The 27254-nt window shown below is 42.4% G+C and overlaps 1 protein-coding gene across 1 annotated transcript; it reads right to left on the bottom strand.

The window, feature by feature from the left end:
* Positions 1-433: 433 nt before the first annotated feature.
* LOC137552596 (cytochrome P450 2J6-like) lies at positions 434-27254 on the bottom strand. Its single transcript, XM_068271404.1, has 9 exons — positions 27084-27254; positions 19607-19769; positions 19122-19271; positions 16309-16469; positions 16056-16232; positions 5755-5896; positions 1862-2046; positions 1608-1746; positions 434-612 (listed from the first exon to the last, which is right to left on the bottom strand). The coding sequence occupies exons 1-9, from the start codon at positions 27252-27254 to the stop codon at positions 434-436; spliced, it is 1467 nt and encodes a 488-aa protein (XP_068127505.1).

The following is a 27254-nucleotide window of genomic DNA, read 5'->3' as shown; positions in this document are numbered from 1 at the left end:
CATGATATACTGCAGCAATATGCCATCCTGAGCACGCATATGACACATAGGTGCCTTCTGAGTCATTCCCAATACATCTAAAAGGGCAACTTCCCCAAGTAGTGCCGACTGTGTTCTTTTATTTCTTTTCTACGTGGTTCATACCCGACAATTTACTCTTGATGTCCCCACATGACATGCTGCAGCTCAACACAATAGCACACTGGTTGGCAGTGAGTCTGTGACAAAAACTGCTCACCCTCAGCCGCTCCATCCCTCAGGAAGGTAAACATACAAAAATGCTGCCCCTGAAATCTCTGCACCTGATGCAAATGTTTTACCTTGCTTCATGAAAGAACCGGCCCTGAGCTTTGGGTTTTCTCTATTGCTGAACCCATAAAAATGTTGTGGTCTAATATCTATGTAGCTACTGTACATGTTTAAGTCATGACAACTAACGAGGGATAGCACAAATCTTGTAAGGGTGAGGCTGCAGGGTCAGCTTGTAGACATATTTTGTGTTGACTTCAGTCACGCCTTTTGGTAAATGAAAGCTGAAGGATCTCATGAGAGTGGCGAAGAAGATAAATAGCTCGTTTCGAGCAAGTTGCTCCCCAATGCAAATCCTGGCACCTGTTAAGAAGATACACGGCATGTTACACTTAAAATGGACCTGAACTCTACAACAAAGATTAAAGCTATGCCTGCATTGACTGAAGTCATATTGCCAATCTGTTCTGGTGGCTTGTAAAAGTAAATAGTCCACAGCCCCCTACTCACCCAGTCATCTTCTGCAACAATGAAGAGGTTGGACATGGGAAAGTGACAGTCAGCAGGCGCCCCATAGATTCAGGGAGACATTCTAGGGTTTTTCAGCATTTGTTCTCACCCATAGAAATAGTATAATCTCAGCTAACTACCATGAATTGAGAAGGATTAAGACAAGATGGGGCCCAAGAAGTTAGTTGCTTTGACACCCCCCATAATAGTCTTTCTGGTAAGCTACAATGGGAAATAGGTAAAAGAAGATGGCAACTGGGTTCCTTGACATCTACTAGGCCCCAGGCACCTGCCTAGATTGCTTATAGATGATCCTGTTATTGATAATTAAAGCAGAAGACAATGCTTTGAAATGCATTTAATGTACACGGGGACATGTGCAACACTTGAAAGACATCCATGGCTACAATTACTAGGTAATGTTCAGTGACGTTGATCCAGGGATTTTATCTGATTGCCATCTGGAGTCGGGAAGGAATTTTTTTCCTTTTGGGGCTAATTGGACCATGCCTTGTAAGGGTTTTTTCGCCTTCCTCTGGATCAACAGGGATATGTGAGGGAGCAGGCTGGTGTTGTACTTTGTACTGGTTGAACTCGATGGACGTATGTCTTTTTTCAACCAAAATAACTATGTAACTATCTAACTTTTCCTATTAAAAAAAAGAACCAGAACAACCTGAAAGGAATGAAACATATGGTCCATAGCAGCTAATATGTTTTTAGTTTCATTTTGATCTGAGTGGTTTCTGTAAACATATTCTCTTACTAATCTTTGCTGTTATCATAAGTCAAAGTAAAAAACATACACTTTTACAACAAATGCAGGCCCACTGTATTCAGTAACTCACCAGCAGAGAAGGGAATAAAAGCCTCATTAACCAGGAACTTATCATTATCCAGAAAGTGATGAGGGTTGAACTGATAGGGAGTTTCCCAACACTCAGGATCACGCAGGACAGAATCTAGATTGGGCAAAACCATTGTGTCCTGGGAAATCAAACATTAAGAAGCATGACAACTCACTATTTCAGCAAAGCTGTAGATACATTGGCAGGCTAAGCATAGGATATTGCATATAAATTAGGAGTGATTCTGTTCTTACCTTACTCAAATGGTAACCACTAACATTAACATCCCTGATGCAATTTCGAGCAGTTCCGACAGCTACTATATTCCCATAACGCTGGATCTCATGAATGACCGCATTGGTGTAGTGGAGCCTCTTCCTGTCTTCATAGCAAATCACAGATCCATTAAGGACAGCATCCAGTTCCTTCTGAACCTTCTCTGTTACAAGAATGAGATAAAATAAATATCACTGTTGTCTTCTGAAATGTAATGGAGTACAGTACAATTAACACAATAATTCTGACTATTTGTACAGTATGCCCACTATGACCAAAGTTAAAAAATAAACTAGTTGGCATCTGTGACTTGTATTTGCTCGCTTTTAATAACCAGCAACAACATTCATAATGCGTTTTTTTTCTCCCATGGAACTGCATAGTATGTCTCAGTTGAAGTTCAGTAATTAGGTTGGATTTTGTCCTAGAGGAAAAAGCTACATATCCCCAAATGCCCGATTGAACAGGAAGGCTTTGTATTTAGGTGTAAACACTTCTAGGGTGGCTTGGTCCAGACTGATTGTGATTTGGAGTTCCATAGGGAAGGAACAACATGACAGAGGGGTCTGCTTACTAAGGCTTTGAAGTGGACTCTGGGTATGTTCAAGTTATTGGATCCTATTCAGGGGCATAAGTACATAGTGGCAGGCTAAACATGGCAATATTTGTGCAGGTTGGGTGGCGGATAGATCGTATTGTCTGGAGGACTGACTTATACAGGTTCTAAGGAGAACGCAGTAGAGAAACAATCAATACAGAGGAAGGAAAACATACTGTTCAGCCATGAAAACAGACATGCTGACTTCAGCAGCTGGAAGAGGTCCAGTGACAGCATCCACTCAGACCTTGCTGAAAATTGGTGGTGCCTTGCTACACTTATCTACAGCCCAGAGAGAGGTATGGTTAGAAATGGTCTTCATTGAAGACTGGTGGCTACCTAGCCCTACCTCTGACAGGAAAAGTCCAAGTTACACATCTGTATATAAGAAGTGATGGGTTAGATTGTTCTTTCGCAAATATTAAAATAGATTAGGCCATTTTCCATTTGTACATACAGAAGATTATTTTTTTCTTTTTAAATATCTTTATTTCAGAATTTTTTTTTCATAGTATAAAATACATATTAACATAGATAAAACTTCCCATCTCTTCCAATTTTAAATCCATACATATATACATAAACACCGAGTATATCCAACACCCAAAGTCATCCTGCCCAGAAGCGGGATAAGAAAAACATAATATCCCTTAGATTGGGATGTAGTATACATCCTAATAGTGTGTATACTTGTGTATCGTACAGAGATCCAAAACAAATCTATGATAATAACCTCACCCATACTTCGTTCACAATTACTCCATCATTCTACCCCCATTCATATCACTCCTTACATTCAATTATTGTGTCAGTTTCTGTTTTAATACTTACCCATTCCATTTTGTTCCCGATTTCTCTGTCACTTTAGTTCAGGGTACTCTTCATTAAAATTTTTAATTCATACCTCCTGTCTTGCTCTTTCATATTGCCCTGTTTTCCTAAATTGCTCCTACTGAATCCACCTCTCCTCATGTAGCCTTCCTTCTCCCCGAACGTGGCTGGTCATCTCCTCCATTTTCTGAGTTTCTTCTATTTCCCTAAACCATTTCGAGATCGTGGGGCTTTGAGTAGATTTCCAGTGTCTTGCAACCAGAATCCGGGCTGCATTAATCAAAAATTTTTATATTTTTTATTTGACCAGTTATGACATTGAAGGAGAAAGAAGGCTGGTTCTGGATGTATGTCCATTACCATAATGTGATTTATATACTCTCCAACCTTCTTCCAGAATTTCTCAATTTCTTTACACCCCCAGAAGATATGCAAAATATCTCCTTTGCTTTCCCCACATCTCCAGCATATTGGCAAGGTACCTGGGAACATCCTGCTTAACCTGTCCGGTGTGTAATACTATCTAGTAAATATCTTGTAACCCGCTTCCTGTCCCTTTGTAGGCATTGCTGCTTTACTAGCCAGAGATATTACCTTTTTCCATTGCTCCTCTGTGAACCCTTTTCCCAGATCTCTTTCCCATTTTTCTCGTACCGTCAAGGTGACGTCCCCATTCCCATTGAGAATTTTATACACTTTTGACAGAGTTCCCTTATCCCGTCCTTTTCCTCTACACATTTCCTCAAACGGGGTAAGGTTCCTACTCAGTTCTTCCCTAGTACCACATCTTCTCAGAAAGGATTTAATTTGGGCCTATTTCCAGTCATCCAGATATCTCTTCTTCCTTAGATTTACCAATTCCCGGATTGGGGCCCATTCCACATCTACCACTACATCTAATGCCCTCAAGTCTTGTTCCTTATTCCAATGTGGATAATTAAGGTGATTCATTCCCATAGGAAACTTTATATTACCAAATATGGGAATCAATGGGGTGGGCCAAGGCAATATCCCTGGGTTCATTCTCCACTTATCAAACATCTTTAATGTCTGCCTCACTAATTCTGTCCCTTTTCTGTGTATATTCCCCCCATTCCTCTTGCTTATCCAAGGTATATTCCTGATAGGGTTCCCTAAGATTTTTTCCTCCAGGGAAACCCATCTTTTTTCTCCCTTATTCCTATTCCAATCGATAATTCTAACCAGGGAGGCTGCTTCATAGTATATTTTTACATCTGGTACCGCAAGACCCCCCCCCCCCCCCCTCCTCTCTGCTGTTTGTAGTTTATAACTGACCCTTGGTAGTTTTATTGGGAAGGGACAAAAAAACGATAATCTTTCTCAATTGTTTAAAGTAAGAGGAGGGAACTGGGCCCGGCAAAGCCTGAAACAGGTAAAGGAATCGTGGAAGGACATTCATTTTGATGATAGATATTCTACCAAACCAAGAAAAGCATAGACGATCCCAGGTCTCCAAGTCCTGTCTTATTTTTTCCAATAAGGGGGTGTAATTATCACTCACAACATCCCTGATGTCAAAACCAATTTTTACACCCAGATACGTCATTGTTCTGTCCTGCCATTTAAAGAAGATTTTTTTATATATTTCTCAATTACTAATTCTTTATTTTACAAAACATTTTCACTGTACTTTATTTTTCATATTTGCCAAAAAAATTGCATAGAACATTCTATTCATGTTTTGTACCTCCACATACGGTACATCTGTAAGCATATGGAAGTTAATCTACTTTAGCATTTGATGGTTAAAAAAATAAAAGATTTTTTTACATGCATTTTCTTTTTACTTGAAAAACATGATGGAAATGCCTGTCTCTGTCACATAGGTGCCTGGCTCTTCTACTGACCACATATGCTATTGCTCCGTTGTTATTGCCTGATGAAGCGGGATCAAACCTGCAAAGTGCATTGCATTGTCCCCTGGAGTATGTAAATAAACTTCTTGTATTGTATTTGACAAACACATTGGCAATTTTTGTGTCTGCTTGGAGGAGGTAAGTCCACCACTGCCTCCTCATGTTTTAAACTTTTTTAGATACGTTTATCCTTTTGGCACCTCTGTATCCATACTACGCTATATCAAGTTCACACCTGGTGGAGGGGTGTTACCCCATTTTTTCCTCTTCTACGGAGAGCGACATCTTAATCCTGAGTGGGGTCAGGTCTAATCTCCCCACCTGCCTATACAGTGGTTGCCTTTGAGGTAACCCTGCTTTGTGAGTATAGCTTATTACTCTATCATACTTTATTTCAACTACCAGGACATACTACACTATATTTGGCTCTTGGTGTCCCTACTCTGTGTTTTGCTCATAATAGTCACTCTGCTGGGCCAAACATTGTCACCTTCACTACTTATAAGCATATCATTGATTACAATGGGAGTTTGCCAGATTACGGTCATTTATGTACGGTACTCACTTTGCACATCCGGATAAGCTACCATGTATAACAAAGCCCATTGCAAGGATGTAGTTGTAGTTTCAGTTCCAGCAACAAAGAGATCAGTGACCACTGTGACCAGATTGTCCATATCGAAAGTAGTGTCTTTTTCTCTGGATGTCTAGGAACACATATGAGATTTTAAACCATGCCAGGCCTGGTGCACCACAAGCGTTTTTGGTAACATTTTCAAAACCGCTGCCGCCTGTGAAAACGCTTGGCTAATTATCTCAATGGGATGGTGCATGCCAGCGGTTTGAGGTTTTTAGCAAACCGCACACGTGGCTCCTGCAGCATTTTTGCGGTTTGCAGATGCGTTTCTGCCTCAATGTAAAGTATAGAAAAAGCTCAAACCTTTGAAATACGCTAGATCAGAATGGGTTTCCAGGCGTTTTTGTTACAGTAGCTGTTCAGTAACAGCTTTACTGTAACTATATATGAAATCTGCTACACAAAAACGCTCTAGAAAACGCTAGGCATGTTTAGAAAACCTTTCTAAACATGCCTAGAATCGCTCTGAAAATCTGCTTCAAAACCCTCTAGCGTTTTGCAGATCTGCTAGAGGTTTTTGGTGTGCACTGGGCCTCAATAAGATCGTACTGCCTGCAAGTGTCTTGCTAATATTCAAAAGAGAACTACAGAAAATTTTAATTAATAAGATATTCAGTATGAACAGCATTTTTTCAGTTTTGCATCCATCTCTAATTAAAACCCCATAATTTAAAAAATAACAGTAATACACCCTCTTGACATACATATGAAAAAAAATTCAGTCCCTAAGGTACTGTAACTATTTATGTATTTTTTTTTAATAGAGAAGGAGTTAATTTAAATGTAATTGTGGGTCTTTTTATTAAAATATATGTATGTAGGTGTAATTTTACTATTTAGCCACAAGATGTCCTCGCACATTATTTTCTATTAGCAAACTATAAGTACGCGAACAGACAGGACGTAATGTGTGGTTGTTTTTCTTCCGCACTTACAATGAACGCAGGCATCTCATTTATGCCGGCAATCATTGACAGAGGGACTTAAATTAATGAATGAGAACTGCATTCCCATTCATTTATCTCCAATCTGATGATCGGCAGCGAGAACAAGTGTGGGAGCGAGTGTGCGCAGCGCAAGGGATGAGTATTTACTTCCCTGCAAGGTAAAGTGGTGTTTTGCAGGGACATAGATACTTGTCCCAGGGAGGAGAAGCGGTTAAACTTTGGTCTTGGTAAATACTGAATCTGATGACAATCCCTTAAAATTATGGCTTTTTCAATCGATTTTATGATTAAAATATTAATCAGTTCTTAGCCTGATCAATCTCGTGGGAACTGCCGGAATGCTGGGGGAAGGCTGTGAGAAGAAAACGCATAATCAAGGTGTCCCATAGCTTTATACTGCATCAGGCAGTACAAAGTTAGTGGCTGCAGCTACAGCTGGCCATACACTTCTTGATTTTGTTTGTGATCAATATTACAGTTGACATAAGGATCAGTATTATTTTATGACTAAAAGCACATAAAGAGATGACTGTGCACCTGTCTCTTTAAGACCTTTTATTCAGTAATCAGCATACAGCCACGAATGCAACAGTTTGACAAATAGTAAAGATGCATCAAATCTGGGTGGTGGAGGGTGTCTGGTGAGCTGGGAAGGATGACCAGGGGGTGAACAGGACGGCACTACAGCCGTTTCACGCCAAAACCGGCGCTTGCTCACGTGCAATGTCCTTTTTATTTTATGACTAAGACCAGCATTGCAGATTTTAGCTTTTAAAGTGTACCAGAGACTGGGAAAACAAAAATTATACATACCTGGGGCTTCCTCCATCCCCATGCGGACGGATGGTTCCCAAACCAATGTCCGGAGAGATACGTAGAGAGCGTATTTCCTCTTGCGCAGACTGGCGCGACTCGAGGAAGTTACGGGACCCGGTACCAGAGCTGCAGGCAGCGGAGGATGGCAGCGTGGGAGTGATCCCTGCACATGGGGCTGGAGGAAGCTCCATGTATAAAATATATTTTTTCCCGTCTGGTTTCCTTTAAAGGATCACTGCTGCGAAAAATTGTAAAATTTAAAATACGTAAGTGTAACGATTGTGGAATTCCCTCCGTGATCAGCGCACAAGACGTGCGCTGACACTGCGGCAATCCTCCACAAGCGTGTAATTTGAGGAAACCCAGCAAAAGGTGCGATGCACCTGTAGAGGTAAATTCCTGTCGACAGGTGGAGCTGCGGAGTGCAGAGGAACAGTTCCTCTGCCCTGCCACAAACGCCAGACAGGAATTGTACGAAGGGAAGAAACGCAGGGCAAGATAGCCCTGAAAGAGAGAGATCAAAGCGACAGAGGGTATGTGTGTCCACCAAACTAGTCGCCACCCTGCGACGATGAACACACAACCATGAAGACAAAGCGAGAAGGCGATCGCCAGAGATGGCGATTGCTAACAGCGACACAAGACCCAATAAGCACAGATGAGGAATGTATGTATGTCCACCAATCTAGCCGCCAACCTGCGACGGTGGACACACAACAGAAGAAACCAAGTGAGAACGCAATCGCAAGAGAAGCGATTGCGGAAGAGAATGAGCACAGGGACGGATTGTATGTGTGTGCACCAAACTAGTCGCCAACCCGCGACGGTGCATACACAACAGCAGATATGAAGTAGGAACGCAATCGCGAGAGAGGCGATTGCCAGAGGTGACACAAGGCTACAGCAAGGCAGAACACGAGAGTAGCAAAGGCACAGCAAATAATACAATATGAAGATAAGGAAAATAACAAACGCTAACTAAAATGCGAACACCGCACGCGTTTATGCGTGGTCCCCGCGTGATAAGCACAACAGAGACAAGCACGCCTAACTAACCACCGACAGACAAACACGAAAGACCAAAATTACTTACGGTAATTTCTTTTCCAGAAGTCGGAAGGACAGCAACCCTGAGACTTGTCTCCATCCACTACACACTGGACAGGAACTAGATAAAAAGATTTGCATAATTGGTTAGGTAGCAGAACATATATAAACCCTCTCATGTCCTTACCCCCTCAGTTGGTACAAAAAGACTCCACACATAATGATGCTTCAAAATAAATTTAATAAGAAACAGCGGTGGGCAATAAGGGTGCTGTCCTTCCGACTTCTGGAAAATAAATTACCGTAAGTAATTTTGGTCTTTCCCAGAACGTCTCAGGACAGCAACCCTGAGATGATATACAAGATAATATTTAGGGAGGGACTACAGCCTGTAACACTTTTCTGCCGAAACTTAAATCAGCACTAGACAATACATCAAGTCTATAGTGTCTCACAAAAGTATTGTGACTTGACCAGGTGGCTGCCTTGCAGATTTGCTCAACTGATGCTCCTGCCCTCTCTGCCCATGAAGTTGATACTGCTCTGGTTGAATGAGCCTTCAATCTTGCTGGAAGTTCTTTCCCCTGTTGACAATAAGCCAAGGAAATAGCCTGCTTTATCCATCTGGCTATGGTTGTCTTAGAAGCCTGTTTACCTCGAAACTTGCCTGCAAACAACACTAACAGGGCATTTGAATGTCTCCAAGAACCAGTACGCTGTAAGTATTCTAGAACACATCGTCTGACGTCTAGATGATGCAGTCTTTCTTCCTTTTGATTTGATGGTGTATTGCAGAAGGAAGGAAGGAATATTTCTTGAGACCTGTGCAACTTTGATACAACTTTTGGTAGAAAAGCCGGATCCAATCTAAGCGTAATTCTGTCATCTGATATCGTACAGTATGGCTCTAAGATTGACAAAGCCTGTAATTCTCCCACTCTTCTAGCTGATGTTATGGCTAAGAGAAACGCCGTTTTAAGAGATACATGCTTATCTGAACTCTCTTCCAGAGGTTCAAAGGGAGGATCACATAAACCCTGGAGGACTGTGTTAAGATCCCAAGGAGGTACTCTGTTCTGAACTACGGGGCGAAGCCTCTTCAGTGCTTTAAAGAATCTTATGACAAATTCTTCCTCCGCTAATTTTCTGTCAAGGAAAACACTCAATGCTGACACTTGCACCTTTAAGGTACTGATGCTTAAACCCTTCTGAAAACCCTCTTGAAGAAATTCTAAAACAGAATTTGATTGTGCCGTATCTCTGGAGTTGGTAATACACCAATTACTGTAAACTTTCCACGCTTTATAGTAAATCTGACGTGTAACCTTTTTCCTGCTTTGTATAAGCGTTTCTGATAGTCTATTAGAGAAGCCTTTATTCTTCAATAGACTCCATTCAGGCTCCACGCGGAAAGCCGAAGGAGCTTCAGATTGGGATGACATGCTGGGCCTTGCATCAGTAAGTCCGATTGATCCGGGAGCAAAACATGCTCCGACGCTAACCGCCGTAGCGGCGCAAACCAAGGTCTCTTGGGCCAATATGGGACAATCAGAATTGCTTGAGCCCTGTCTCGATAAATCTTGTTGACCACCTTGGAGATTACATGAAGAGGGGGAAAGATGTACATCAAATGATGACTCCAGCTGATTGAAAATGCGTCCAGAGCCCACGGCTCGTCCTCGGGACACAGGGAGCAGAACAGATGGCACTTTGCATTGTTTCTCCTGGCGAACAAATCGACCTGAGGTACCTTCCACCACTTTATCAGATGTAGAAATACTTGGTCGTTGAGACTCCACTCGTCTTGTGAGAGACTCCGTCTGCTCAGATAATCCGCTAAGCAATTCAGGGTTCCCTTCAGGTGCACTGCTCTCAATGATTGCACATTTCTCTCTGCCCAGTGCAGCATCCTGGAAGATTGAAGTTGTAGTAACCTGCTTCTTGTGCCCCCCCTTTATGTAGGCCACCACCGTGCTGTTGTCTGTGCGGACTGTCACATGTTTTTCCAGGATTTGGGCACTGAAAACTTGAAGAGCCTCCCAGACTGCCCGCAACTCTCTGCTGTTTGAAGACTGAAGTCGAACTCTGTTTGACCATTGTCCTTGGGCTGTCTGAGAACCCAGATGAGCACCCCATCCCCAAGAGCTCGCATCCGTTGTGATGATACATTGTGTTGGAAACTCCCATAGATTTCCTGCCAGGCGATTGTGAGGTTCGATCCACCATAGTAACGACTGTTTGACACTCCATGGAATTAAGAATTTCTTGTCCAGAGAGGAGAGGCGTTTGTCCCATTTGGATAGGATCCAAGTCTGTAGAACTCTGGAGTGCAGCTGACCCCAATGAACTGCTGGGAATGAAGAGGTTATTGTCCCCAATAAAGCCATAGCCTTCCTCAGTGATATTGCCTTCTGGTTCTGAAAAGAGAGAACAGATTTTAGCAATAATGTCGATTTCCTATCAGGCAGGAAAAGTCTTTTACTATTCGTACAAATTAGAAACCCCAAATATTCCATTTTCTGTAGGGGAAATAAGGATGATTTCTCCCAGTTAATCAACCACCCCAGGGACTGAAGGAAGTCTATAGTGATATACGTCTGGGAACTCACAATATCCACTGAAGGGCCCCATATCAGAAGGTCATCCAAATAAGACATAACTTGGATGGATTGAAGTCTAAGGCCTGCTAAGATTTCAGCCATAACTTTTGTAAAAAGCCACGGAGCAGATGACAAACCAAAGGGGAGGGCAACAAACTGAAAGTGCCTTACCTCTCCTTGTAATTCCACTGCAAACCTCAGGAACTGCTGTGATTGTAGATGAATAGGCAAGTGCAGATACGCTTTTTTGAGATCCAACGATGTCAAGAAGCTTCCTTCCTGCAGTAGGTTTACTACTGAACGGATATTGTCCATCCGAAATTTTCTGTAATTGACTACTTTGTTCAATTTCTTTAGGTTTAAGATGAATCTGAAGCTTCCCTGAGGTTTCTTTATGAGGAATACAGGCGAGTAGAACCCCTGTCCTTCTTGACATCTTGGCACTCTTCGTATGACCCTCTTTTCTAACAAGGAGTTTATTTCGTCTTGGAGAGCTTGGGCCTGGATCGGTAGTCTTGGGGAGGGGGTGTAAAGAATTGGGCGGGTGTTGGAGCTACAAATTCTATCCTGTATCCCTCTAAGACAATGTTCAAAAGCCACCTGTTCTTGAATTTTGTCTGCCACTGTTCGTAGTAGTGCGCTAGTCTGCCCCCCACTGGAATCCTGGCGTCATTGCTTTGGTTGCTGCACCGAGGAAGAGTACTGAGGGTTATTTCTTGGTCTCTGAGTCTTGTTAGGGACCCATTTCCTTCTTTGGGAACCTCTATTATTCTGTTCCGTCTTTTCTGAGGGACGAAAGGAACGATTGGGACGAAAAAATGTCCTTTTATATGGAAAATTTTTCTTCTTATCTGCTGATCTTTCCAGGGTCTCTTCCAACTTAGACCCGAACAGCAAGCCCCCTTCACATGGAATACTGCATAACTTAGACTTAGATGACGTATCTCCTTGCCAGGTTTTCACCCAGATTCCTCTTCTGGCCGAGTTAACCAGGGCGGTAGTTCTTGCTGTAAGCCTAACAGAATCATCTGCTGCATCAGATAAATAATTAGTTGCATGTAAGATCTTTGGAAAAAAGTTCAGAATTTCTTCCCTAGACGTCCCTGAAGCAATCTGGGATTGTACCTCAATTAGCCACAGCTTTAATGATCTCGCTACTGCTGTAGAGGCAACAGAAGGCTTGAAGTTCAGGGATGCTGCTTCCCAGGCCCTTCTCAAGATGTTATCCATCTTCTTGTCTATCGGGTCTTTAAGACTTCCAAAGTCTTCAAATTGAAGATCTGATCTCCTGGACACCTTGGATAAGGATGGGTCTAGCTTAGGTGAAGCCCCCCAAAACTTTTGGTCTTCTGGACTATAAGGATACCTCTTATTCAAGGATTTTGGCCAAAAAGCTCTCTTATCAGGATTATCCCATTCTTTTTTGATAATTCCCTTAAGACTACTATGTACTGGTATAAAAGCAGTTTGAGGGTCAGACAGAGTTTCATACATCTGGTCAAGCGGAGACAAAGTTCTTTGTTCCGTGGTAATCCCCATAGCCTGGTGCATAGCTTCTAACAACTCCTTCATAAAGTCAGTGGAAAAAGCAAACTTCTTATTTTTAACAGATTTATCAGTAGACTTTTCAGTTTCTGATGGAATTTCTTCAAGAGAGGAAATTTCCAACTCCCCTTCTGACATATCTGATTCTTCTGAATCATCTATTTTCCTTTTCCTCTTTAGATTAGGGTCATCTACTAAAACTGAACCTGATGGACCTGGCAAGTCTGAAGGAGGTGCAGGGTGTATAGCAGGAGAAGGGGTAGGAACAACATTAACTGTAGTCTCAGGTGTCTTAATCGTCTGCACTGCAGAGGAAATCTCAGACCTAATCCAACCCTTTAACTCTTACATCATAGTAGGTGTTTCATCTCTGACCACCTTCTGTGTACAGTCCTGACATAGTATCTTAGATGATGAGGACATTTTATTCCCACATATAGCACATTTCTTAGGGGTTTTATGCGCAGATTTTGAACCTGAATGAGGTACAGATTTGTCAGGCTTATCAGGCTTCTCAGGCTTATCAGCTCTTTCTTGTCTTGATCCAGACTTGGATTCAGCTTTAGAGTCTGATTTATCCATTTTTGGCTGAAACAACAAACAAATACCAGCCATTAGCACAAAGAAGCCTAATAAACCTCTCTTACAAGATATGTAGCAATAACTAATGCACATACCAGAGAGGGAACGGAGCTTGACTCCACAGGGCCCTGGGAGGAAGATCCAGCGGCAGCCTCCATGGTCACCAACAGCCAAATGGTGACCATAGCCCAGCTTAAATAGCTCTTAACAATTTTGCCCGCCCCCTTTCCCACAGGAAATGGCTCCATACCTTAAACGAACTACTGCTCCCAGAAGCGCTTCCTCCATCGCTTCTGCCGTCTAGTCAGCAGCCTGCTGACTCCATGCAGCATCGTTCTCCGTGGAGCGCACGCTGGCCAGGAACTTCCTGCTTCCGGCGTCGGGTCACGTGCGGTGCCGGTCACATGACAGGTGGGCGGGACTTCCTGAGCGCTCGATCCTCTTCCGCAATACGCTCAGTTCACTCAGGGGAGGCAGAGCGTGCTGCATGATCCCGCGCCCGGACAACTAGCCTGCGCAGACCCAGGGGATCATCCAAGCCGCGGCTCCTGCAACTAGCATGGGTGGCCAGCACTCCCCTCACATCTAGCATCCTGCTGGACAGGAAGACAACTGAGGGGGTAAGGACATGAGAGGGTTTATATATGTTCTGCTACCTAACCAATTATGCAAATCTTTTTATCTAGTTCCTGTCCAGTGTGTAGTGGATGGAGACAAGTCTCAGGGTTGCTGTCCTGAGACGTTCTGGGAAACAGAGGACGCGAGCGCTTGCTTAACGGTTACCTCACCGAGCCTCCAGCAAGCGTTCGTAGCAGACAAGACAGACACACGAAAACAGGAACAAGCGAGAGATAGGATCCACAGCACCAGCAAAAGAGGCTAGTGCGATCCAGGGAGACAGAACAGAAGGATCCACAGCACTAGCGCAAGGCGAGTGCGATCCAGGCAGACAGAACAGAAGGATCCACAGCACTAGCGCAAGAGGCTAGTGCGATCCAGGAAGACAGAACAGAAGGGGCTACCAGTAACAACCGCTGTTCAGGTTAGCACCCAGACACACAGAACGATTTCCTGTCGACCACCGCTGGGACAGGACAATCGCAACAGACAAACAAAACAGATAAGCAATCCTAACTGCACTAGGGAAACCTGCCTGGTGCAGTCCCAGGAATTGCTCTAAGCTAATCTTCAAACAATGAGCAAGGCTGATACTCCACGAGTGTTACACAGGACTAAATCCTTATGACCAGCAAAGGACTCTGGGAAACATAGCTCTTTATACTGCCAGTCATCAAAGGAGGCAGGTAGGGGATTTGCATAACGAGTGTATGCAAATTCCTCAGCAGCAGAACAGACCAGGAACTTGTAATGGAAAGACAGGTCTCTCTTGCAGAGACCTGCAGCCCACAGACTAGAGGAATGGTCAAACAGCTGTCTGCCAGTGCATCCAGCTGAGCGGATCATTACAAGAAGTAGGTTTCTTCCAGAGTAAAATGAGCTATAAATTACTTTTCTTTTTCTGTGGCAGTTAGAGAAACTGACATTCACTAAGGGCTTTTGAAAATAAAGAAAACCCTGAGAAACCCCCATGAGGAGAAGGGCTAATCCATAACTTGTCAATTCTGTCAGATTTCTACTACCTACTGTAAATGACAGCAACATAGGAGAAAAGTCATGGCTGGCTGGCTCATTTTATTCTGGAAGAAATGTACTTCTTATTTGTACGTGTTTACATGTATTTTAAATTTTATGCTATTTGCGATAGTGGTCCTTTAAGGGACAACAGACCTGAGAAGGATAAGGAGGCAAAATAATGGTAACATGTATGGCTGCAATATTACCGAAACAGGAAAAAAGGGCGCCACCATAGGCTCCCATTATAAAAGTCGCAATTTGCGGCAATAGGAGGAAATTTGGGCGCAGGGATGCTCCCGATAAAATAGCAGGCGCCGAGTGTCTTCCCGCTATGAAAAGTCGCAATTTACACAGGGGGAAGACTTGGTGCTTGCTATTTTATCGGGCGCATCCCTGTGCAAATCGCATCTCTGTGATGTGTGTGTGGGGGGGGGTTAAGGTTTAGGCACCACAGGTGAGGGGAGGTTAGGGTTAGGCAACACTAGGGGGGTAAGGTTAAGGGTTAGGCAACACCGGGGGGGTTAGGGTTAGGCATTGGTAGAGGAACAGTTCAGTGTTAGGCATCAGTAGAGGGAGGGTTCGGTGTGAGAGGTTACCTAATACTGCTAATCTGTGGTGGGGAGAGGCACACATGGCTACATACTACTGCAATCTGGTGTAGGGGCACACAGAGGTGAAAACCTTTAATGTAAAATGTTGTAATTGTACACCTATCTAACCTTGACATAATTTAATATTTACTGCATGTCATTGCTATCTGCCTGTTGGTATTATTGGCTTCTCGTTATCATATTCTGTGAATAACATTGGAAATTGCATGTCTTGGGCAATAGCAGCATGTCATTGATATTTGCCTCGTTCTGGTATTGTCTGCCTATTTGTATTATGTACATATCATCTGCCTTTGCCTGTCATTCGTATTATCCGCATGGCATTGCTATGTGTCTGTTATTATGTGTGTGTTGGTAATATTATATGCATATAGTATCACTGGAACTTCCTTGTCACGGCTAATGCCCGCATATCGTCGATATCTGCTTGTTATTGAATCCCCTACTTTTGAAATCTGGGCGAGGTAAAAGTCAATGACATCTCGGGGTCCTTCTGATGGTGCATTCTTTGTATGCATTTGGATCTCATGCATTGTAAATTGATGCAAATAATCCATAAGTGCGAAAGCTTTGCGATGTGGCCCTGGAGCATGCTTTATCAGCCAAGGAAAAGAATCATATACCTAAGTAAAAAAAGCAATATTGTTAGGAGGAGGCGCAGAACATCCTGATAACTCTGGAAATATTCCTGATACTTACTCTTCCCCATTTTGACCCAACACTCTCAAGTAGACGATGATTGCATTTGACCAAACTTTGGAAAGTCTTATCATCCATAGAGAAACGATGTCCAAAAACCATGGCAGAAATTACATTTGAAACGGAATTAGTTATCATCTCTGCGGGGTCAAAGGGCTCTCCTAAATTAAAATTTTAAAAAAGCAGTTGCTTTATCTGTGGCAAAAACTAAATCCAACCAAATTTGTCTCACTGATATGACAGGCAGTCCACTACTTACAAACCAGTTCCATTCCAGGAGATTGTTAGTAAGTTAAATTCGTTTGTAAGTTGAGCTCTGTGTTAAACATGGTGAAACATGGATAAATAATTTACTTTCGGAAAACTTTGGATTTGGACATACAGGTAGTCACCGATTAACAAACGAGGTAGGGACTGTAGGTTAGTTCTTAACCTGAATCTATTCATAAGTCAAAACACTGTGCCATCTCTGTCTCCTCCATCCCCTTTGTGCCTCCAGTGTCATCCTCGGAGTCACCTCTGTTCCCCTGTGCCTCCAGTGTTCTCCTCTGTGGCATCTCTGCTCCCATTCCCCTTCAACTACGTCACCTCTGTCCCTTTGTTCCCTCAGCATCCCCCTTTGTGCCACCTCTGCCTCCACTGTGTTCCTCTGTACCACCCTTTGTGCCTCCGTCAGTATAAAATGTGTATGCAGAATTCAGAACTCACTATACAGTAAAATGTACCACAGCAAAATGTCATTTTACCAAGCGTAATAAACAATTTGTTTGAATTTTTTAAAACTGATTTTCTCAAAAACTACGTTTTTTTTTTTTTAACTTTTTCGGCCGTTTGTATCGGCGGGTCATTCGTCATTCGGACGTTCGCAAGTCAAGAACTACCTCTACCTGTATCATATGATCTAAGGTTTTTGGTTGTTTTCAATGTGCTTTTAAAGTGTTTTAAAATACTTACAACAGTTTACACAATACTGTAACATTTAAGAAAAATATGTAATAAAAAAACGTATTGTATATTTTGTACACAGAGACAACTTTATAACTCAAGTTGTTTGGGAGTAGAGGACTGTCTGTAGTCTAAATTCTAAACTATGGTCTCCATGTGTTATCACGTATGCTGCTTTTGTACTGTATGTCATTAAAAAAAAGACCTTAAGTAAAAGTAAATACAGAAGCTGCTAAGTCCACACAAACAGCAGACAGGTGATAGTCCTACTGCCCGTTCAGCAAGGTGTTGGTGAGAGCAAAGTGTTGGTGAGAGCAAAGTGTTGGTGAGAGCAAAGTGTTGGTGAGAGCAAAGTGTTGACGCAGAGCTGTACAAATAGATTCCAATGAAGGCCACTGACTCCCTGTCACACATTACATATAGTGGTTTTGAAAGTCAGAGAGCCCAGGTGGTTTTTGAAAGCCAGGACATTGCAAATGGGTGCTCCTCCGATACTAAGACTTTATACATGGGGAATCTGGCATTGTCTGGTGAAACAAGTCATGCAATAAAGTTTATGAAATTGTTACCTTTGTTGTCCATTGCTAAGATAGGAGACAAGTTCCTGCTCCTTTTTTTTTAAACCCAATATTCAATTATAGTGTGCCTCTTGTATGAATCTAAACCAGTCCTGTCCAATTCCCCTCCTGTCCCCTGCATTTTGGTTTACCACCTATGCTAATTGCTTGGAGGCAGAGGGTGGAATCAAGAGTGCGACACCAGAAGCCCTAAAATGGTTGCCTGTTTTAGCACCCATAGGATTGTGAGTATTCTTATCCATCTTAGCACAAATTCCTATTCCTAAAATACTACGCACATTCCTGTGGTGTCCCTCTTTTATGCAGTAGAAGAACATCAGGGGTAAGCATACTGTGCCACAGAAGAGTATGAAAAGTAGGCATGCCATCCAATATATCACCAATCAGAAGTCTTTCATGCAGCACTTTCCTTTGATTCGCTTCTATCTCATTTTTAGATTAAACATCCATTGAATGCTCATGCTCTTTGTGTTTTTCAAGTAGCGTGTAAAGGTTAGGACATAGTTTTACTGTCTATTACCATTCTGATTTTTAGTAACCCTGTGTCTTGGGGGGAAAAAAAGTGTAGAGAATCTTTTGCAATAAAAAAAAATAATAAAAATCAGATGCTCTCACATTTCTCTAAAAGTAGTGCCTGGATAGTGTAATGGGTAAGGGATCTAACTCATACTCAGGAGACCAGGGTTTGCACCTTGACCCTTCCTGTTCAGTAAGCCTGCACATATTCAGTAAGGAGTCCTTGGAATAGACTCCCTAACACTGCTACTGCCTTGTGAGCATGCACTAGTGCAGGAGTAGGGAACCTTGGCTCTCCAGCTGTTAAGGAACTACAAGTCCCACAATGCATTGCAGCAGTCTGACTTATAAAGGCAAATGCATGCTGGGATTTGTAGTTTTAGCTGGCGAGTTTGGCTGGAGAGCCAAGGTTCCCTACCGCTGCTAGTGTCTGCAGCTCAAGCGCTTTAAGTCCGCCAGGACTCAAATTAATGTTATTTTATTTATTAAAGCATACTTAATGCTGTCTGCGCCTTCAGTGGGGTGATGTCATCAAACTTCCTGTCCTAGGTGTCAGGAGAAGCTAAATATCTAAATATCATTGCCAGCTAAACACCAGCTAAGACCCAGAAAGTAATACAAATGCAGTAGATTTATTCTTTTATCTTTCTAAACAATTTTATAGCAGGAGTGCCACCTTAAGCCTGGAGGAGACCGCATTCACATGGTGTTTATTCACTAAGCCATGTGTCTGGCTGTTACAAATTTCAGATATGAGAAGTCCAAGGAACTAACCATGCTTTCTTTTAAATGACTGAACCAAGTTGCAAGCTTCTGCTTGTATACGAGACTCTGCCCCATATTTTCCAAGGCCAAGGTTTTTTAGGGTCTTTAGCCCAAAACGTCTCTGCTGTTTCCAGGTGGGTCCATTAGCGGTGATTATACCTGGGAATAAAAAAAAAATATTACATAAAATTTGGTCATGCATATGTGAAATATTATATGCTTCTATTTAGTAAATCACTACATGGCTAAAAATGGCATCTGCAAGGAGTTTGTATGTTCTCCCCGTGTCTGCGTGGGTTTCCTCGGGGAACTCCTTTTTCCTCCCACATCGCAAAAACATACAGATAAGTCAACTGGCTTCCCCCTCAATTCGCACAAGACTACAATGGGCAGAACTCCAATTGGTTGTTCTAGAATCTAGATGACAACTTCATAGTTCACTTTTCATTGCAACTGTCTTGAGAAACGAGCCATTTTCAAGGGTTCCACAATACCTTTTCCACCAAGAAGGTCCTGTAAAAAGCTGGCCACAGGTCGTCCTGAAAGCTCCTCAGAATGTGACACAATGCCTTCTTTTACAGTTCTGAAGCCATTTAGCACCACTAGCGGAGCATCGCCAAGCCAAACGGTATAGATCCGCCCATAAAGGTTAGCTAACTAATTTAAAATAAAAATTACTTTATAAAGAGTTAGAATGAACATTTGGCATATATATTTAGTCTTATTCAAATAATGTACAGGATTAAAGCAAATCGGAACTAAAAACATAGTAAGGTAATTGTAGGTGTAGTAGTAATGATAAATAGAACTTGAAGTCTAAAGTCGCATGTTCTTATTTTCAAATATATAGGGACAGTGACCACAAAAAGTGACCCGTAAAATAACCCATTCAATGCTGAAATGCCTCTCTGGGTTCAACTATTGTCCATCTCCTCCTTGAATATTAAAATAACATAAGCCACACGTGATTAAAGTTATATCAAATATAATTTGCTGTTCTGCAGAATTGTTGCTTGACTTATGCTGCTGCATTGATTTGTAGCGCCAAGTAACAGGGGGCCATATGCAATTCACTTTTTCTCCTGAGTTTTCTTCTAGGAGATACATTTTTATCTTGGATTTAAAATAATTGTTTAGCACTTTATATTGGAAAAAGTACCAAAAAGTAGGTGCAAAAGTGCTGTCAAAACTATTTTGAGCATTTGTTTACTTAATGGTGGTTTAAAAAGGCATTTTATTTACAAGTTGTAAAAATTTCACCTAGGAGAAAACTCAGGTGAAAAAGCGAATTGCATATGGCCCAGGGTGTCTCCAACTCCCCATGGTCCTACTGTAGTGGTAACCCCCCACCCACATGTACACACCTCTGCCCCTGCTGTCCAGCTAGCCACGCCTCTCCAACCCAGACACACACACTACTCTACAATGCTGATTGGGAGGGGTGGTGAGTGGTAAGTCATACCACTCCTCCTCCGTTAGATGACAAAGGGGGCTAATGCCTGGTACACACCTTCAATTATAATTGGCCAATCACTGACCAATTTTACCACCTCCATGTAGTATAGGTGTGAACAGATGTTGAATACTAGTATGAACATATTGCATAGGTATGTTCTCATACTACATGGAGGTGGTAAAATTGGTCAGCGATTAGCCAATTATAATTAAAGTCGTGTACCAGGCTTAAAGTGGATCCGAGACGGAAAACTAACTTTAACAAGTAACTGGTCTATATATCTTATCTAAAGTTTAGATGGTTTACACAGCAAATCTAGCTGCAAACAGCTTTAATAGAATATGATTATGTCTTCCTGTAATACAATGACAGCAGCCATGTTGTTTGTAAACATTACACAGACGCAGGTGTATCTGTATCTTGAGCACTCAGCCTGTACAACAAAAACCTAATCCCCTCTCCTCCTCCCCTCTGCCTCTGAAATCAATGGCTAGTAACATGTCCCCCTCCTCCTGCCCAGACTGAGCTCCTATAAGCCCTTGCTACTGCCAAGGTTCTCTGAAAAACTGTGGGTGTGGCTTATTTAGTTTACAGGGAATTAGAGTATTAAAACAAAAAAAGTATTTGACTTGAGGAATGCTCTATAAACAATAGGAAAGGAACACAGTTATGCAATAAGTAAAAGTTCACCTCGGATCCACTTTCAGAGTAGAAGTGCGGGTTATGTAACTGTGGTTCTATTTTACAATTTAATGGTGTTTAAAACCTTTGTTACTTGTAATCTATACTAATCTAACATGGGGAATGGGGTCGGGGGTAGGTTATTTGAACTTGGAGACAAAGTTAGGAACCTACATGATATAGGAGACTGCAAAAAAAAGCACCTTTTTTGACAAAGGCAATTCATTTTCCCACATTTTATGACTAACCGTTACATGGATACTAATCTGGCTCTTTCTGTGCATATGGTAAATGGTACCAAAAGCCTGTAGACTATGAATACTGTGTAAATAAAGAAGTTTGTGAATAAATCCACCATTATGCGATGCACAGCATGAATACCATAATCCATCTGATGAAAAGATGGCAGGGGCATTCCTATGCGTCTTCTGTTACTGGAAAAACTTGAGATCACACCTGCTCAGAGTAGGGAACCTGAGAAGTAAAGGGGAACAATAGGACACAGCTCTTCCACACTGGGGAGATCCATGTTGGCTGTACATTATAGAACTCATATATACATATTTTATTTAAATTACACAATTTACAAACATATTTGAAATATTAATTTAATGTTCATATGTATGTAATGCATTTAGTAGAAAAGCAATGATGAAAAAAAATTGCATTAAAAATTGGGTACTTACACATTAGGCCTCAGACCAGCACTGGCTCTTTATTTACCATGCAGAAAAGTATACCATTTGTCACAAAACGAGACGCTGATTTATTCCACTGGCGGCAGCTCAGCGCTACGTGAAAGTGCTGAGACTGCCAGGTGGAAAGACTATTTACTCCTCCAACCGAATAGGCTGAGGAAACTTATGTGAGCAAAGGAGGTAGCTAGAGTTGAGCTTAAATTTTCGTAATTTCGCATTACTAAAATTACGCATGCAAAATTTGCGATTACGATGCGAAATTACAGTAGCGTAATTGCCATTAAAATCGTAATTGAAAATACCGTAAGCGTAATTTTCAACGCGTAATTTCGCATTAAACGCTACCGTAATTTCGCGTTAAACCGCAACGCTCCGTATAATATAAAAAAGCCGCCGACTTTAAGGGTTTATAGCAAAGCCCCCTTAAATGCTAAGAGCCTCAGATTTGGAGAATATATTAAGGAGATCAGGAGGAATAAGAGGAAAATTTTTTTTTTTCAAAAAGACCTTATAGTTTTTGAGAAAATCGATTTTTAAGTTTCAAGGGCGAAAATGTCTTTTAAATGCAGAAAATGTCAGTTTTTTTTGCACAGGTAACAATAGTGTATTATTTTCATAGATTCCCCCAAGTGGGAAGAGTTTTACTTACTTCGTTCTGAGTGTGGGAAATATAAAAAAAAAAAAAAACCGACGTGGGGTCCCCCCTCCCAGACCTCTTTAACCCCTTGTCCCCATGCAGGCTGGGATAGCCAGAATGCGGAGCACCGGCCGCGTGGGGCTCCGCACCCTGACTATACCAGCCCGCATGGTCCATGGATTGGGGGGTCTCGGAAGGGGAGGGGCAGCCAAGCTTTCCCCTCCCCCTCCGAGCCCTTGTCCAATCCAAGGACAAGGGGCTCTTCTCCACCTCCGATGGGCGGTGGAGGAGGAGGCCGCGATTTCCTGGGGGGGGGTTCATGGTGGAATCTGGGAGTCCCCTTTAAAAAGGGGTCCCCCAGATGCCCACCCCCCCCTCCCAGGAGAAATGAGTATAGAGGTACTTGTACCCCTTACCCATTTCCTTTAAGAGTTAAAAGTAAATAAACGCACAAACACTTAGAAAAAGTATTTTAATTGAACAAAAAACATAACCACGAAAAAAGTCCTTTAATATTCTTAATTAACCATTAACCACCCTGGCGTTCTGATTAAATCGCCAGGGTGGCTGCGGGAGGGTTTTTTTTAAATTAAAAAAAAACTATTTCATGCAGCCAACTGAAAGTTGGCTGCATGAAAGCCCACTAGAGGGCGCTCCGGAGGCGATCTTCCGATCGCCTCCGGCGCCCAGAATAAACAAGGAAGGCCGCAATGAGCGGCCTTCCTTGTTTCGCTTATATCGTCGCCATAGCGACGAGCGGAGTGACGTCATCGACGTCAGCCGACGTCCTGACGTCAGCCGCCTCCGATCCAGCCCTTAGCGCTGGCCGGAACTTTTTGTTCCGGCTACGCTGGGCTCAGGCGGCTAGGGGGGCCCTCTTTCGCCGCTGCTCGCGGCGAATCGCCGCAGAGCGGCGGCGATCAGGCAGCACACGCGGCTGGCAAAGTGCCGGCTGCGTGTGCTGCTTTTTATTTCGTTAAAATCGGCCCAGCAGGGCCTGAGCGGCAGCCGCTGGCGGTGTTGGACGAGCTGAGCTCGTCCAGACCGCTCAGCTGGTTAATACTTACCTGTCCCTTTAAATAAATGATCCCTCGAAATAGCCTCGGAAATGTTCTATCAGTTACAATGTAACAAAGTTATTACAATATAACAACTTTGTTACATTGTAACTACGCCGCACCCGACGTCACTCGCCGCCGCCGCATAGGCGTCTGCGCTGCACGGACCCGACAGAGCTCTGAGCTATATAGCTCAGAGCTCTCTAAAGCATCTTTGTATTTTGGCTCCAAGGAGCCCCATTGGTCCTTAGCAGACCAATGGGGTTCCTTCTGATTTGGTCTGAATTTTTTCATCTTATTCCCACTGATCCCCTTAATATACCCTGGGAATTTGGTGTTCCTAAACTTTAAGCAGGCTTTGCTATTAACCGTTAAAGTCGGCGGGTTTTTAAATGTTTACATTTTTCCTTTGAAACTTTAACATCAATTTTCTCAAAAACTATAAGGTCTTTTTGAAAAAAAAAATTTTCCTCTTATTCCTTCTGATCTCCTTAATATATTCTCCAAATTTGAGGCTCTTAGCATTTAAGGGGGCTTTGCTATTAACCCTTAAAGTCGGCGGCTACCTAACATTGATCCACGCTTCGGGAGCATGGCCATACGCATTAATTTCGTAATACCCTTTGCAATGCGAAAATTACGCTTACGCGAAATTTCACGAAATCCTTCTTCATTACGATTATGTACTTACGGCCATAAACGTAATTACACTAATTACGTGAAATTTCGCGAAATCGGAATTACGCCATTACGCTCATCTCTAGAGGTAGCTGAAGTGACCACCGTGTCTGGAGCTCAGCCGCTGAAGGTCCTGATGTTAAAAATAACAGCTATTTGTTTTGTGACAAATTAGCTGCTATCCTAATCGGACAGAGGGGCCATTGCTAGATGGCCTAATGGCCAGTACCAAAAATTGTACTGCAAAAAATTATTTGCTTTTGCAATATTAAAATCTCAATTTACTGGATCACTGATGTCTTCTCAGACCAACTTCATTAGCAAGGCAGCTGGGTCATGTGACACTACCATTACCTGATGTGTGCCATGGAGAGAGTGACTATCTGCAGTCCCTCTCCCTACCTGTCTCCCTCTGTCACACTCTCCCTGATCTAAACTGCTGTATTCTGTAAGGGTGCTTGTTTAACTTTCAAGGTCAGGTGGAGTAGCTGTAAAACAGACAGTGGTGCTTTCTTACAGAATCGGTGTAATTTCGCAATAACTCATAGCAAAACTGAGATGAGTGTGTGCAAAAATGCTCACTTTGGAGAAATGCTTTTTCCTTACAAAATGACCACTTGACTCATCCCTACCTCCGGTTTGCTGTGAGCAAGTGTCAGCCTCTGCTCTGTTGCAATGGTACTTCCATTGGCTTGTGGACAGCTGAAAGGGTTACTTGTAGCAGAGCTCCATGTCCAAAGTCAAGGCCACTACATAGAGTAGTTTTGAGTAGTTTGAGTAAAAAGTTTGACTAATATGTACATTTCTCATCAACAGAAAAAAGTAGGCGACAACAGATGAATCAAAACAGGAGCAGCAGCTGATCACTTTACACAGATTATGTCACCACAGTTTCTAGTCAAATGTATACTTGCATATTTGGCAATTTTAACACCCATCACTGGTCCTGATTAAAGGTAAATCAGTTTATCCAACAAATGATTAAAGGAGATGACCGTACATGCAACGTATGTGATCAATTTCATTAGGTTAAAGATTTGTTAGTCTCTTCTCTCTCTCTCTCTCTCTGAAAGGGTACTTTCACACTATACACATCATGAAAAATAGGTTGCAACGTAATGGTGTTGAAAAGGCTCTTGGCACATTGCCAGTGTGATGCAATGGATACATTACACCATTAGGCATGGGACTCACTAGCAGCGCTTTTCTACGAGATTGTGATATAAAAAAAAAAAGAACTCTTCCTAATGCAATGCTATAGGGGATTTTTTTTTTTTTTTTTTAAATGACAACCCTCAAGTGGGATCACACACATTACATTAGCAAGAGCTTTTCAAATCACAAGGGCTTAGAAATTCACTGCTAGTGGGCACCAGGCCTAAGGGTGTTTGTTTTTTCTCCTTCAAATTTTTAGCAAACTTTCAAAAGATAGCCATGTCTATTGCACCTTTGCTCTTTTTTACTATTATGCTTATATTATTTAATTTTGTTATAGATTATTAGGCAAACTATGACGTGACCCAATCACCCAACACAAAAAGTGCTATGAGCAAGCCTGTTTCTGAAATCTGGGTCTATAGTGGCTTTAGGCTTCTTGCACACCAAGACGTTGCATTAGGTGGCACGTTAAGGTCGCATAACGTGCACCTAACACAACGTATGGTGCTGCAAGAGCCGACGGTAGAGTGAGCCGCGTTAGGCGGCTCGAGTCCTATAATGTCTCCCAGAGTGGCGCTGATTGGCCAGCGGAACCACGTGATGCGGAGCGAGACACTCCGCATCACGTGGTCCCGCCGGCCAATCAGCGCCCGCCAGTGCAGTGAATATTAAGTAGCCATGTGCGCGGCTACTGTAGCTGGCTCTCCCCGCCTCCTCCGCCCCCCACTGCGCATGTGCAAACAGTCTAACGCGGCTATAGCCGCTCCAACGCCATAGCATGCTGCACTTTGCACAGAACGTGCAGCGTTACATGTAACGCAACGTGGGCTGTGTGAACAGCCCACTTGTGTTACATTGCTGTGCGTTGGGGGAGCGTTACAGGCGCACTAACGTGCGCCTGTAACGTCTTGGTGTGTAAGCAGCCTAACAGAGATTGCAGGTAAAAACAAAAAACAAAACAAAAAATACAGGAAGTGAAACATCTCAATTGGGACAAAGACAGCACAAAAATAAACCACATATACACAAAACAGGATGTAACCCCTTTCTACATCATTCAAAACCACTATTTTTTTACTGGATTTTGGAATAGCATTATGCTAGTTTCAAAAAAAAAAAAAAAAAAAAAAAAAAGGAAAAGTAACATTGAGTGTTACGCGTGCACGAGTGTTACGCGTGCAGTGCCAAGTGTGCAGTGAAGCATACAGTATGTGAAAAGTATGCTTCACTGAAACTGAACACGATTACGTTGTCCGGAACTGCACTGCATGCTCAGCATTATGCCGACTGATTCCACCCTACTGCTAACACGCCAATGTGAATGTCCCATTACAATAGAATTGCATGGAGTTTGCCATGTGATTATATTGTCAGGATGACACAGTCATATCCATTAGCTTACTGACTTTTCTAAAGTTTTCTTCATATATTTTAAGCTAACATTAAAATGTATAATGAATATTTATAAACCTTATCGATGTTTCCCCATTTTATTTTCTACAAACTGAAAACCAGAAGTCTCCCAACACGTAAATATATGATACATTAGGAAACCGCCATTCAGGAAAAAATATATTAATAGTCAGATGCAACACTGATACATACCTGTCTGAGGTTTTCTGGCTCTAGCTTGAACCTTAGCGTCAACAGGTTGCCAATAATTGGCAAAGGGATTGGTCCAGGGGGGAGATTTCTTGCAGCCCACAGTACTTTCAAATATTTGAGAAGAAGAATACAGCCTATTAGAAATAAGAACCACTCATACAGATACCACAT

This window comes from Hyperolius riggenbachi, chromosome 1, assembly GCF_040937935.1.
Source record: "Hyperolius riggenbachi isolate aHypRig1 chromosome 1, aHypRig1.pri, whole genome shotgun sequence".
Classification (NCBI taxonomy): domain Eukaryota; kingdom Metazoa; phylum Chordata; class Amphibia; order Anura; family Hyperoliidae; genus Hyperolius; species Hyperolius riggenbachi.
Note: the sequence above shows the minus strand (reverse complement) of the source record. Positions and strands in the feature narration are given on the sequence as shown.

Excerpts from the sequence above, each read along its gene's own strand:
- LOC137552596 (XM_068271404.1), bottom strand. The coding sequence starts at position 27,254 with ATGTGGTATCTGTATGAGTGGTTCTTATTTCTAATAGGCTGTATTCTT. Across the intron at positions 5,897-16,055 it reads ACCTCGCCCAGATTTCAAAA|ACATCCAGAGAAAAAGACAC; the intron begins GTAGGGGATTCA and ends ATGTGTTCCTAG. Across the intron at positions 1,747-1,861 it reads GTGGTTACCATTTGAGTAAG|GACACAATGGTTTTGCCCAA; the intron begins GTAAGAACAGAA and ends TTGATTTCCCAG.